Source organism: Melanerpes formicivorus, unplaced genomic scaffold, assembly GCF_026170545.1.
Source record: "Melanerpes formicivorus ecotype bairdi unplaced genomic scaffold, bMelFor1.0.p_v2 SCAF_136, whole genome shotgun sequence".
Classification (NCBI taxonomy): Eukaryota; Metazoa; Chordata; class Aves; order Piciformes; family Picidae; genus Melanerpes; species Melanerpes formicivorus.
In genome coordinates this window covers 904,019-918,617 of record NW_027142488.1, presented here as the reverse complement: position 1 = coordinate 918,617, position 14,599 = coordinate 904,019, and the positions used below count along the sequence as shown (strand labels likewise).

The 14,599-nt window shown below is 46.0% G+C and overlaps 1 protein-coding gene across 1 annotated transcript in view; it reads right to left on the bottom strand.

The window, feature by feature from the left end:
• Window positions 1–58: 58 nt before the first annotated feature.
• LOC137456757 (TOG array regulator of axonemal microtubules protein 1-like) overlaps window positions 59–14,599 on the bottom strand; it is a 36,128-nt gene continuing 21,587 nt past the window's right edge. The window contains exons 13-21 of the mRNA XM_068168360.1: window positions 14,000–14,105; window positions 12,789–13,024; window positions 9,080–9,238; window positions 7,604–7,730; window positions 7,240–7,358; window positions 6,190–6,379; window positions 5,086–5,305; window positions 2,666–2,752; window positions 59–314 (exon numbers count right to left, since the gene is read on the bottom strand). Of these exons, the coding sequence (XP_068024461.1) occupies window positions 61–314; window positions 2,666–2,752; window positions 5,086–5,305; window positions 6,190–6,379; window positions 7,240–7,358; window positions 7,604–7,730; window positions 9,080–9,238; window positions 12,789–13,024; window positions 14,000–14,105 (1,498 nt within the window). The 3' untranslated portion in view covers window positions 59–60. The remainder of the gene's footprint in view (window positions 315–2,665; window positions 2,753–5,085; window positions 5,306–6,189; window positions 6,380–7,239; window positions 7,359–7,603; window positions 7,731–9,079; window positions 9,239–12,788; window positions 13,025–13,999; window positions 14,106–14,599) is intronic.

Here is a 14,599-nt window from a genome sequence, read left to right as displayed (position 1 = left end):
TGTAAACAGTTAGTTGTCTATGTGTCCTGATTGAGTTTCACACACAGAGAGGTCCTTATTTTAGGTAGTTATGTCCAAGAATTCTTCTAAACTCTTCTTGATGTGCGGTGGCTGAGCTGCAGCTTGAGTGAGCAGACTTGGACCCATCTGTGTAAAAAGTGCTTTAGATAATTTTGCTGTGGCTGTCCGGATGTTCCCCCCGGCTCCAGGCAAAGAGCCACTGTTGGTCATGTTCCCCAGAAGGTGCCAAAGGACAACCAGAACTTTCTGCTCCACAGCATAAGGCTTTCGTGGGTATAACTCCATAACGAGGTCTGCAAGGAAGGCAATAGGTCAAACAGTGTTTGGAGATGGTTTAAAACACAATGCAGAGGTGAAACCCTGCTTTGAGAGGCTTTGAAAAGCAGTCAATGTCAAATCAGAATTGTTTTGGGTTGAAGGGGACCCTAAAGATCATCTAGTTCCAACCCTCTGCCATGGGCAGGGACACCTTCCATTATACTAGGTTGCTCAAGGCCCCATCCAACCTGGCCCCATCCAACCTGGACTTGAAGACTTTTCCAGGGAGGGGCCATCCACAACGTCCTTGGACAACCTGTTCTAGTGTCTCCATCCTCACTCTTTCTTCCTAATCTCTAGTCTAAGCTTCCCCTCTTCCAGCTCATAGCCATTGTCCCTCATTCTATCACCACAAGCCCTTGTAAAAAGCCCCTCCCCAGCTCTCCTATAGCCCCCCCTTGATATACTGGAAGGCTGCTCTAAGGTCTCTCTGGAGCCTTTTGCAGACTCAACAGCCCCAGCTCTCTCAGCCTGTCCACACAGGGGAGTGTTCCAGCCCTCTGATCATCTTTGTGGCCTCCTTGGGACCGTCTCCAACAGTTCCAAGTCCTCATTGTTCTGAGAACACCAGAAATGGACACAGTGCTGCAGGAAGGGTCTCAGGAGAAAATAGTAGAGAGGCAGAATCACCTCCCTCATCCTGCTGGTCACGCTGCTTTTGATGCAGCTCGTATGGCTTGCTTCATGGCTGCAAGTGACCACTGCTGGCTCATGTTGAGTTTTTCATCAACTGACACCCCCAAGTCCTTCTCAAGACTGCTCTCAAGCTACTCCTCACCCAGCCTCTATTTGTGCTTCAGACTGTCCCAATCCAGGTGTAGGACCTTGCACTTAGCCTTGTTGCACTTCATGAGGCTGGCTTTGGCCCACCTCTCCAGCCTGTCCAAGTCCCTCTTGACATCCCTGCAAACACCCCTTTTATCCTCTCTTAGTTTAGAGGGCAGCACAGGTACTGCAGATAATTAAAGTGTTCCATAAAAATACAACAGGGAAAGGAAACTTGGAGGGGCTTTTGGAGGTACTTTTTAGTCAGGATTGTCATAGGGGTGTTCTGTTTTTCTTAGGATTCAGTATTCAGTATCACTAAGGTTGGAAGAGACCTCAAAGATCATCAAGTCCAACCTGTCACCACAGACCTCATGACTAGAGTAGGGAGGACACTACTGCTCACTGCAGGCTTGAACTCATGACCTTCCCATTCAGGGTCTTATGCACTACCAGTTTCTCACAGTGCACTGTGTAACAACTGATGTGATTTCCCCTCTAGTTCTGAAAGACACAGTAGATATTTAAGGAACAAAGTAATCTTATACAATCACAGAATGGCATCAGCGAGAAGAGACCTCTAAGATCACCAAGCCCAACCATCAACACAACATCACCATGGCCATGGTTCCATGTCTCAGAGTGCCATGTCCACATGTTTCTTGAACACCTCCAGAGATGGTGACTCCACTACCTCCCTGAGCAGCCTGTTCCAATGTCTGACCACTCTTGCAGGAAAGAAATTGTTCCTAACATCCAACCTAAACTTCCCCTGGCACAATTTCAGGCCATTTCCTCTCCTTCTATCACCTGATAGCAGGGAGAAGAGACCAACCCCCACCTGGCACAAACTTCCTTTCAGACAGTTGTAGAAAGCAATGAGGAGTTGAAGAGAGCCTCATCTTCTCCAGACTAAACAACCCTGGTTCCCTCAGCTGCTCCTTACCAGACCTGCTCTCCAGACCCTTCACCAGCTTTGCTGTCCTTCTCTGGACCTGCTCCATCACCTAATGTCTTGGAGGAGCCCAAAACTGAACCCAGGATTTGAGGTGTGGCCTCACAAGAGCCTCACAAACTGCTCCAGAAAGTCCCACCAAGAGATGAATGGTCTAAAATCTGGTGACTAACACATGCAGGAAGCATAAACTTAGGGATGCCTGTTTCAAGAACAGAGTGTCCATTATGCTTTTTAAGTTCCCTTTTATAGCTGCTACACACAGAACTACTCTCAAAGTATGCCAAAAGTATGTCATTGTGGTTAACACAGATTTCCCTTAAAGTCTTGGACATTTTCATGTTTACAAGATGGGAATTCAGCATTTCTGGGGTATTCATACAGTAATGGGGAGGCAGAAGAATAAACACTAATAATATGGGGTTTTTTTGGCAGCAGTAGCTTCAATTTGCATTAGAAGAGGGTGAAACTTGACAGCTGCTGCGTCCTTAATGCCCACAACCCCCTGTGTCAGAACAAAAGATAAACAGCCGTCACCATCCTGAGATTAATTTGTCTAATTAAGGCAATGAGACAAACAAACATGCAATTAAAACATGGCTTTACCAGCGAGCTTTTCTGTCATGTCTTGCTTTGCTTTTCCATTCAGGAACTGGGCTTTTGTGCAGAAGGGCTGGAGGAGCAAATAGTTGTCTAGAAGTAAAGAACACAAAAGGGTTAAATTAAAGGTTAAGCAGGGTAATTAAGCAGTCTCAAAATAAACACAGCATGAGCAAACGGAGATAAGAACCTTAGTTATGATGCATTAACTTCAAGAGAACGTAGTGATGTGTTTCAAGGCATAGAAGCATTAAAATAAAGACTTAAGAAGCCTTAACTCCTAGAATCTGGTAGGACACTGCTAGGATACACACTGGATTTCTCTTAACTGGTCAACACTGCTGACTGTAATGAGTCCAAAACAAAATTCTTTCTCTTCATTACCTTCCTGCATGAATTTGGAGCTTCAATTCACCACATCAACAATCCTCAGTACAGCTACCATGGGTTCCTTAATTCCATCCTCAGCAATGGGATGGGATAATCTAAGTATTTATGCCTAGAAACTTGGACCTGCACTTCCTCAGCTTTGTCCAGCCTGAGGGCCTCTTGGCCCTGCAAATTCATCATCTCAGCACTGGTAAGGCCACGCCTTGAGTACAAAGTTCAGTTTTGGGCCACTCAATACAGGAGGGATATTGAGGGGGACTAGAGCAGGTCCAGAGAAGGGCAACAAAGCTGGTGAAGGGTCTGGAGAACACATCTGGGGAGGAGCAGCTGAGGGAACTGAGATTGTTCAGTTGGGAGAAGAGGAAGCTGAGGAGAGATCTCATTGGTCTCTACAACTCTGTGACAGGAGGTTTGAGCCAGGTGGGGGCTGGTCTCTTCCACTCAGAAAGAGGGACAGGACAAGAGGAAATGGCCTCAAATTGCACCAGGACAGGCTTAGGTTTAATATTAGAAGAAACATCTTCACTGAAAGGGTTCTCAAGCCCTGGAACAAACTGCCCAGCAAGGTGTGGTTGAATCCCCATCCTGGAGGTGTTTCAAAGACGCAGAGATGTGGTGCTGAAGGACATGCTTTAGCACCAGTCTGGTTTGAATTAGAGAATGCCTAGGCTGGATGAAGCTAAAGGGTTCTTCCAGCCCAAGCAATTGTCTAGGACACACCATATTTCCTGAAAACACCACAATTCTGCTCCAAAACTACAGCACATGAAGAAGGAAACTAGTGGTGGCATGCATAAACCAGCAACAATCTATTTCTTTGAACTGTTTAAGTGATTCTGCAGTGTGACAACCTTCAGCAACAGGATGACTGAGGTGGGAAAGGACCTCTGGAGATCATCTGGTCAAACCTCCCTGCTCCATCAGGGTCACTGTGGGCAGTTGCCCAAGGCCATGTCAAAACAGCATCTGAGTATCTCCCAAGTATGGAGACTCCACAGCTGCTCCAGGCAACTTGTGTCAAGGGTCAGTCACCCTCAACGTGAAAACCACCTGCTAAGGAAAAATAACAAGGCCATCTACAAGTTCAGGACCAGTCTGACCAGTTAGGATTCTTTGCTGGACTGGCCAAATATTACAATGACTTCTTAAAAGGTGTGAGAATAAACACTGAGGAGTGGTAACCCACTGCACCAGGACAGGTGAGGAGTGACCTGCTGGAAAGCAGCTCCATAGAGAAGAAGCTGGGAGCGCTGGTGGATGACAAGGTCCCCAGGAGCTAGCAATGTGCTCTTGTGGCCATGAAGGCCAATGGTGTCCTGAGGTGCACGGAGAAGAGTGTTGCCAGCAGGTCAAGGGAGCTTCTCCTCCGACACTACTCTGCCCTAGTGAGGATACAGATGGAATCCTGGGTGCAGTTCTGGGCTTCCTAGTTCAAGAGAGACAGGAACCTATTGGAGAGAGTCCAGTGGAGATTCCAAAGATGCTGAGGGGCCTGGAACATCTCCGTGAAAAGGAAAGGCTAGGAAGCCTGGGGCTGTTGAACCTGGAGAAGAGCAGCCCCAGAGAGCATCTTCTCAATGCTCAGCAAGAGCTAAAGGACCTGTAGGGGGCAAAAGGAAGGGGCCAGGCACCTGTCAGTGGTGCCTGGAAACAGGACAAGGGGCAATGGGCACAAATTGGATGCCAGGAGTTTCCAAGGTGAGGAGAAACTTGTTTGGTGCTTGAGCCCTGGAGCAGGCTGCCGAGAGAGGTTGTGGAGTCTCCTTCTCTGGGGAGATTCCAAAGCCACTTGCACATTGTGATCCTGGGCAAGCTGCTGTGGGTACCCCTGCTTTAGCTGGGGTGGGGTGGGGTGGAATGGGTGGTCTCCAGAGGTCCCTTCCCATCCTGACCATGCTGGAATTCTGTAAACCCAATGATCTGTTACATAGTGTAATAGTTGGATGGCAACTGTTGGAAAGAATAACTCTTTAAATGTAGAATTCAATTAACATAATTAAATCTCTCTCAAATGAAGAGAGAGCAAAATCACTTACCTACATGCTGACACAGAGCCTGAATAACGTTAGTGGCAGCTGCATAAATCCCTGGATTTTTGGAGTTCAGGTTGTTGTCCACCATGGCAGGAATTAGCATGTTGATCACAGGAGACAAATTGTCTTTCAGCAAGGGAATTATCTTGTGCATGGTCTCCAAAGCCACCTGATTTACTTTGCTGTTGGAGTCATGCAAGCGAGACTTGAACGCATCGAAGATCTGGAAAGGTATCCAAGGAGCATTCAGCTGAGGATATCGTGTTCCCTGCTTTATGGTTGCACTTTAACTGTCTATCTTGGCAAAAGACAGCTCTGCTGAGATTATTTTTTAGCAAGCAAAGCATCATTTGCTGTTTTTTCTCCTCTGCATTATTAACTGCACCTCGCCTGAGTTTGATTCTTGGACAATATAATTGGGATAAAGAAGCCATCTGCAACTTTTAGTACGGCCAATCTTTTCTGCAACCAAAGGCACAGAGCTCTGCTTAGAGAAAAAAAGAATTCTTTAAGGTGCTCAAAAAATTGGTCAGGCACTGGAACAGGCTGCCCAGGGAGATGGAGGAGTCACCATCCCTGGAGGTGTTCAAGAAATGTGTGGGCACAGCACTTTGGGACATGATTTAACGGGCATGGTGGTCTTAGGTTTGAAGTTGATGATCTTGGAGGTCTCTTCCAACCAAAACAATTCTTTGATTCTATAGAAACACTATAGTGATTGGTTTCACAGTGTCTTCACCGAGTGGGGATTTCACTGAGTGAAGACAGTGACGTTTCATAGCAGTAGGTCACACCTCCACAGCAAAGACCCTGCACTGCTAGAAGACAATCTTGTTTTTCCTTTCATTCTATCTACATTTAGCTTACAACTCCTGGAGCTCTGCATCCTATTTTTCTCCTCTCCTATGAGAAAGGATGATTACCTTGAGCTTTATCACAACCATGATCCTTCCTCACCTTCTCCCAGACTCACAAAGCAGGCAGAAGGTGCACACCTGCCCTATTCCCCAACTTTTTCCCTTCTTATTGAAAGAGGGAGCCAAGATTTCATCAGAACATGTTATGCCATAACTTGGAAGACCTTTGAAACACAGTGTTCTCAGTTACCTTCACAATGTTAGCCAGGACAAAGCCCTGATTGTTCTCTGTATCTGATAAGAGCTGCTTAACGCCACTGATTCGCTCGCGGAAGTCTCGGGCATTCAATAAACCAATCAGGTCTTGGAGATACTCTTCGTTTTCCAGGGCGTTACGAGGAGCCACTTTTCTGGTGACTTCACGGCCCTCTGCAGCCTCTCTGATGGGAAAGGAAAAGCTACTCAGTGAACACAAGATGGAACAGGAGTCTGTTATCTCAGACCACATAAGTGTAAACATCTCTTTCTGTGGAACCTCTGTGGACCTCTCTCTGGAGGTGTTTGAAAGCAGATTAGATAGGGTGTTGAGCAATCTGGTGTAGTGGGAGGTGTCCCTGCCCATGGCAGGGGGTTGGAACTAGATGGTCTTTAAGGTCCCTTCCAGCACAAACCATTCTATGAATCTATGAATAAACAGAAAACCTTCTGGGGAAGGACTTTCACTTTACACATGGTGACTTAAAAAAACATGGTGTTTTGGACTGGAGATTAGGAAGAAATTCTTCACAGTGATGGTGGTGAGGCACTGGAACAGGTTGGCCAGAGAGATCATGGATGGCCCCCTCCCTGGAGGTGCTCAAGGTCAGCTTGGATAGGGCCTTGAGCAACCTGGTCTAGTGGAAGGTGTCCCTAACCATGGTGGGGGGTGGGAACTAGATGATCTTTAAGGCCCCTTTCAGCCCAAACCACTCTATGGTCCCATGATTTTTTTCCACAGAATGGCAATATCTTGAGCTGACAGTGAGAGGAATTTACTGTGAATTCCAAGTGTTCCAGGTTCCAAGTGTGTATGTTCACAAGCAGCCAATAAATTAACTTAAAAATGCATGAAGCCATTCTTATTGTTACCAGTTCCCCCCTTTAGAAGAGTTTATCTAGGACATGTCAAGTTCTTCCTTGTCCTTTAGATCTGTTTGATGTTCACAACCCTGTTTGGAGTGCTTCCATACTCTCCTCTTGTGGTGAGGCTCTTAACCTAAAGGTCAAGCTCCTAACCAAGTAAACCACTGAGGATCATTACCTGTCAGTGACACTGAGAGCATCTCTGGAAGTAGATGACGACCTTGAGTGTCCAACACCACTTGTCTGGGAACGTCTCCCCCTTGCTGAGGGTGTATCCAATGGCATCTCCCCTAGACCCTGCAGAAAAGGGCAAGCAGGAATGAATAGGGGACGTGGTAAAAGCCAGGCTGGTAGCCATGGAAGTGTGGCAGCAGATTCCATTTCATCTGGCACATCTGCCAGGAGTGAAGGTATGCACAGAGCAGCTGTCCTGCTGCAGTCACTTGACGACTTGCTCTGAACATTCGTTCACTGTCAACACCTGACACACACTAAGACACCTTTCCATCTCTCAGAGGTTCAAGAAGGGCTTGGCCACCTACCTTCTCACGCAAGCTGCTAGCAGAGTCCTTAATGTAAGGCAGGTCCTTGCTTGGCACATACTTCTCAAGGGCTTTCTCAAACTCAGGGTGATCCATCATGTTGAAGAGCATCTTTCGACCATAGTACCTGCAGGGCAGCAGATGGTGACAGACACACCAGTCAGCGTGGCTTTGCTTTGTAACTGGTGGGAGTTACAGCTTTGTAACTCCAAACCAGAAGAGCAGGAGATTGCTCTCTGTGAGGGTAACCAGGCACCTCTTCAGCCTCCTACAAAGGTGTTCTGCCCCCAGATCACTGCGTAGTCAACAGAGGATATTCATGACAGCAATTTTGTGACTCAGCTGGTTTTAAACAGGATGCTCCAGCCTGGCCACACAGTCAGTGTGGCTACCAGTGCCAGCACTCCATGGCCTGCATCTTGTCTATGCTCAGCAAATATCCTCAGATGATGTCCTCTGAGCCCTTCTTCCTGCAGCCAGGTTGAGCACTCATAGAATCACTTTAGTCAGAAAACAACCACCTGGTCTAGTGAAAGATGTTCCTGCCCATGGCAGAGGGGGTTGGAACTAGATGATCTTTAAGGTCCCTTCCAACCTGAACCATTCTATGAATCTATGAATATTTATGCTAACCTGTAACACTTGGAATTTAATTGCTGCAGAGAAGATGGCTCTTTGAGTGTGAGTAGGAGGTGGCATTAGCAGCTTCATATAATTGGTGGCTTGCTAATATTTGCCAACCCTTAACTCAGCACTACCAGGTCACTACTAAACCATGTGACTCAGCAACACATCTCCACAGCTTTGAAATCCCTCCAGAAATGGGGACTCCATCACTGCCCTGGGCAGCCTGGGCCAGGCCTTGACAACACTCAAAAGGGAAAACTGTTTCTCTTGTCCAACCTAAGCCTCCCTGCTACAGCTTGAGGTCATTTGTTCTTGTCCTATTGCTTGTTCCTTTGGAGAAGACACCACTCCCCACCTGGCTCCAACCTCCTTTCAGGTAGCTGCAAAGAGAAAAAAAATCCCCCCTCAGGCTCCTCTTCTGCAGACTGAACAAGCACAGTTCCCTCAGCTGCTCCTCACCAGACCGGTTCTCCAGACCCTTCACCAGCTAACACCCAGGTGACCTCTGCCTTAACAGCCCTGTGCAGTGCTTGGCTAATGGTCAGACTCATGGTTTGTGCTGGAAGGGACCTTAAAGATCATCTAGTTCCAACCCACTGCCATAGGCAGGGACACCTTGCACTAAACCAGGTTGCTCAAGGCCGCATCCAACCTGGCTTTGAACACTTTTCCAGTGACAGGGCATCCACAACTTCCCTGGGCACCCTGTTGCAGCATCTTACACGTCTTCTCCAGCTAACAGGACTCTATGATTCTATTCCCTGTCTGAGCAGAGGAGCACACACAAAGCTGTGTAGAAGTTTCAACCTCTTTTGAAGGTGCTTTTCTGACCCACAACCATTCACTGACCTGGTTTGTTGTGAACTATCCTGTGCAAACCGGGCTATGGCAGGCAAAATCCGATCAGCCACAGCTTTGGCTCCAGACAGGATCCGCTCTGCTCCCATGCGCTCCACAATGTCGGAGAGGTGCTGGGCTGTGCATCTCCTCACTGCTGAATGCAGGTGGCTACAGAAAACACAGCTGCTGAGTGACATCTCACCCCCAGGAGCTCAACAGCAGCATTCATGTGCTCTACCAAACAGGGCATACAAGCTTCATCTCTAGCATAAGCTACAGATACTGCACTGCTTATTCTGGCTCTTCAGAGAAGAGCTCAGAGCAAAGATAAATCAGTTATTTCCATCTGAAAAATCATTTCCATTTGATAACTAGTTCACAGTATTTGACCAATGACTCCCATTATTGGATCAATAACTGCAATTATTGGATCAATCACTCCTATTTGATTGAATTTCAGTCCAGTCACTCAACATCCCAAACTACAACACACATGAACAAAAGGGAAATGACATTTCTTCTGGCCTGAAGTCAGTTTCAATCCTAACTGCACCTTTTGGGATCAATAAACTTTGTGAGTTCCTGCTGTTTTTAGAATTTCCTTACTGATTTTTTTTTCCTTAAAATAACATTAAAAGCTTTTAGGAAGCACAATGCTGTATTTTATTCCCATCAGCTACATAAACCCCAATTCTCTACGCTCAGGAGCGCATCCTGGGTATTTGGTGTCAATCTAAAGTGAAGCAAAGCAGTGCTCTAGTGACTCCTAAAGAGAAGTGAAGCAGGAGTGACTGCTAGAAACCTTGCAGAAATCTACTTTTCTGTAAAACAGGAGCCATTAAACATCTAAAATAAGAGAAAAGCTGGAATCAGCTCTCCAATTCCTTTTACATGTGGACATGGCAGTTTGGGACATGGCTTGATAGCCGTGGTGGTGTTGGGTTGATGGTGGGGCTCGATAATCTTAGAGGGCCTTTCCTTCTGTGATTCCAATTCCATGACTGCATGCAATCCTGCTGTACCTGCTGATCCCATGTGTCATCAGAATACAGAACTCCACAAATTCAGACTTCTCCAGTTTTAATCTCTGGATTAAAAAAAATCCTGCCCTGAGGCCAGCTTCACTGCACAGTAAATGAAACATTTGGGTAGCTCATGGCTTGTAGGGTAAAACCAGGTTTAAAGGGGAAGAATTGACTTAGTGAACCATATGGGTGACTCCCCAGCAATCTTCCTTGGATGACCATGCTCCCATTCCACCAGGATTTCCCTTTTCCCTGGTTCCACAGCTTGCCACAAGCCTTGTTGGAAGTGGAATCTATCCTGCCAACTAACTGGGTCTATTCAAACTGCAAAATTCAGATTGCACTGGGTTGGAAGGGACTCTCAAAGGTCACCTCGTCCAACCCAAGACTGCAAAACCTCTCTGGCAGCATGGTAGCTCCCATTCAGTGCTATCTCCTGAGCTTTGACTCCTGCTCAGTGCCAGTCGCCCATCTTGGGAGTTTGGAAATGCTGACAAACTAACTCCTGCAGCAGGAACTGATGGGAAAATACACATTGCAAGGCCTAAAGTCCTTGCTGTGCAAGCAAATAACCCCCTGCAACCCACAAATGCCTGCTGCTCAGGCAGAACGGCTGAAAATCTCTTTGTGTGCACATAGAATAAACCAGAATTCAGGCAGAGAAACCCCATGCCTTGGACATTTCTGAAATGGAATCACTTTCAGTTCTAGTCCTCGAAGCATTAAGCATCTAAACACACAGCTGAGGTTACAGCAACAGTCCAGGATCTTTAGAGCAGCATCCCACAGAGGCAAACAGTAATGGTTTTCATTATTTGTGAAGCCAAAGCCAACTTTGCAGCTGATGCAGCATCAGTATGCCTGCATGTATCTACTCAAGGTGGCAAACATGAATGCTTATGATCACAGGAGGCTTGAAATGAGCAGCAAATAGGTCACCTTTAAAAGGTTTTATTGGCAAAAGCATGGCTTACAGTGAATGTAACCATCTAAAGTTGCTTCAATAACTTCAATTCAGAGATCTCCTGTGTGTCAAATTCAATGATCTTAAAGCTTTTTTCCCAGCCTTAATGATTCTAAACAGAACCCTCTCACTCTGTACTAAAAACACACATCCTTTTTCTCCCAAATTTCCACTTGTAAATGCAACTCTCAGATTCACTGATACAGACAACAGAGCCACATCTTGCTCTGTGGCTGACATGGCCAGAGATTCCTGAAGCCAACACTAGAAAAGCTGTAACTCATGGTGACTTTTAGGCCATCTGCTGATTAAAAGCAATACAGTACTCCATGATTCAAACACTGCTGTGATTGAAGTCTTAGCTGGACAGAAATCAATCGCTGTTTCAAGTGCTGTATCCAGATTCATATACTTGGATGCTTTGAGTCTGGAAATGTATTCAAGCTCACAAACTGGAGTGAGTCAGATCTTTGTAGGTCTAGAAAACTCACCAGCACAGGCCAGTATCTTTGGGTGTGCCACATAAAATGAGGAGAGCAGATGTAGCCAGTTATGAACATGAGCATTGCTTGGCCAAGGGTTTCAGATGTAGCCAGCTGTGATCATAAGCATTGCCTGGGCAAGGGTTTCTGAACGTGGGGGTACTCAAGCAGACCACTATGTGGCTTCTGAGTTAAAGCAACGTGCAAAACAACTGTTTGCTGCTCTTCAATTCACAAAGCAACTCTGCAGAGGCATGATTCATCAATAATTTAGACCACAAAGCCACTATCTGCCTTTCAGTTTAAAGTTCAGGTAATTGCAGATGGTTTTCAGGAAACAGAGTCAATATATTCTACATCCATCAGCTTCCCAGGAAACAAACCATTTTAAATCAAGGCTAACTTATCATTTGCAGCTGTGCAGAAAGTCTAAGGACTGATATATTTATCCTGAAATACTTAATGGGAGAGGCTCCAAGAAATGTAGCTCATTAAATGTCATCAGAGGGATGGCAGAGAGAGGTAAGAGATTAAGTAGGTAGACACATCTAACATACTGAAATGCCTAATGGTTAATTAATCATTCCTGTGACAGTAAAGGATGTAAAAGAATAACATGATTAAGTGAGAGAAAGGAACTTCTACTACAGACTGAGGTAAGCTACAAGGCAGAATCAAACCACACAGCCAGAGATGGAAGTTGTCAGCTTTGAGAGACTCAAGAAAACAACGGCCACCACCACAGAAAAAGGAATTAAACTGCAGGTAAAAAGCAAATTAACCAGCCAAGCCTGGAGAAGAAGAGGGAACCAACCAAGATAGCTGCAGCCAGAGAATTGTTAAGTTACATATCACCTCTCTAAATAAAGAGCAGTGCTAAAAACTGAAAGGCAGAGGGAATGGGAAATAAGGACACTGTGAGCTTCTTTAGGCAAAGCAAAAGAGCAGATCCCTAAGGACAGGACACTAACAGCAAGCAAAACAACTGAAGCTTTACAAAATGATCAGAAAAGCTCCAAAATCAGCAGGCAGCCATTCGCATTGCGCACAGCAAGGAAGATGAAGGGAGCTGCATTTTACTTTTATACCTCAAAACACTGCCCTGGGGAGAAGCTCTGCAGAGCTTCACTTGCTGTATTGTCAACTTTGTCTGTTCTGATTGTTTAAAAAACCCCCCCAAACAAACGACTCTGATAAATAAACTCTAGTCACAAGTTACTGCTTTACAAAGTCTTTGTAAGAATTACCTTTGCCCTCCATTTATAAGAGAACAAAGTGCACGTGCTGGAGTCACATTATTAACCATAGCCTTCAGTGCTTTGTCTACCTCTTCCCTTATAAATGTGTTGGATTCCCCAGCTTTGTGCAAAAGGACTTTTACTGTATTATCTAGTTCTTGATCCATGCTCTTTTTCAGGTGGGTGAACAAATCCCCTAAACAGACCACAGCAGCCCGAGAAACACCTGAGCGTAAATTCTTGACCTGCACACAGGAAAAACCCAGACAAACAATGAAGAATGTTTAGAAAAATAGACTTTAAAAAAAAAATCAGCACAGCTTAAAACTTTTCCCTCTTTAAGCAACATTAAAAGCACCCGAGAAATAAGCTCCTAACTTGATTCACAGTCTGAGAGAATTAAATTACAAACACATCTATAACAGGATAAAGTTACAAGCTGAATATTGTCAGTCTCCTAAGAAATCAGATCAAGGGTTGGTGCCTGAAGCTTCTGAGCTGCTTTGCTGAACAAACTCATCCTTTTGGGACTCCCCAGCAGAGGAAAACTAACTAGAGGTGACCAGCAGGTCGATGGAGGTTCTCCTCCATCTCTACTCTGCCCTAGTGAGGCCACATCTAAAGGACTGGGTCCAGTTCTGGGCTCCCAGGTCAAGAGGGACAGGCAACTACAAGAGAGTCCAATGGAGGGTAGGAAGATGCTGAAGGGCCTAGAGCCACTCTGTGAAGAGGAAAGGATGAGAGACCTGGGGCTGTTAGGCCTGGAGAAGCGCAGCCTGAGAGGGGATCTTCTCACTGCTCAGCAAGAGCTAAAGGACCTGTGGTGGGGCAAGAGGATGGAGCTAGACTCTTTTCATTGGTGCCCAGGGACAGGACAAGGGGCAATGGGCACAAACTGGCAGCCTGGAGTTTCCATCTGAAAATGAAGAGAAACTTGTTCAGTGCTGGAGCCCTGGAGCAGGCTGCCCAGAGAGGCTGTGGAGTCTCCTTCTCTGGAGAGATTCCAACCCCTACCCCAGAAATCACAATTCTGGGCAAGCTGCTGTGGGTGCCCCTGCTTTGACAGGCGTTTGGAATGGATGATCCTCAGAGGTCTCTACCAAACCCCACCATGCTGGGATTCTGGGATACCATTTCACTTCAGTGTCTGTAAGAGCTATAAAATACAGACAGATGCATATAAGCAGAGAAATAGAAATATGCTGATAGGAAAATTTAACCTCTTGAGCCACAGCCAAACTTGTTTCATGCAGCTTTGAAGTCAGGATAGTTGCATGGTAGGCAGACAAACATCTGACAAAGTTGAGACCTTCAATTTTCTTCTCCCTGTGTTAAACAAAAAAGATCATTTGCATATTTACATTAAAATATTAAACTACAACATTCTGAGGAACAAAACTACCTTGACAACCCTTTTGGGGAAGAAATTGTTCATGCCCAACCTAAACCTCCCCTGGGGCAATGAGGCTGCTTCCTCTCATCCTATCACTTCTTCCTTGGGAGAATAGACAAACACCCATCTGCCTCCAACCTCCTTTCAGAGAGCTGTGGAGAGCCAGAAGGTCTCCCCTCAGCCTCCTTTTCTCGAAGCTGAACAAATCCAGTTCCCTCAGCTGCTCCTCACTAGCAGGAGCTGGTGTTCTCCAGACCCTTCACCAGCTTCACTGCCCTTCTCAGGACACGCCCCAGCACCTCCAATGTCCTTCTTAGAGTGAGGGGCCCAAAACTGAACACATACAATGCAAGAAACTCAAAGTCAGTCTTTCTCCTGATGTGACTATTTCAGCACACCAGACTTCAACTCTCTTCTGCAGTCCTGC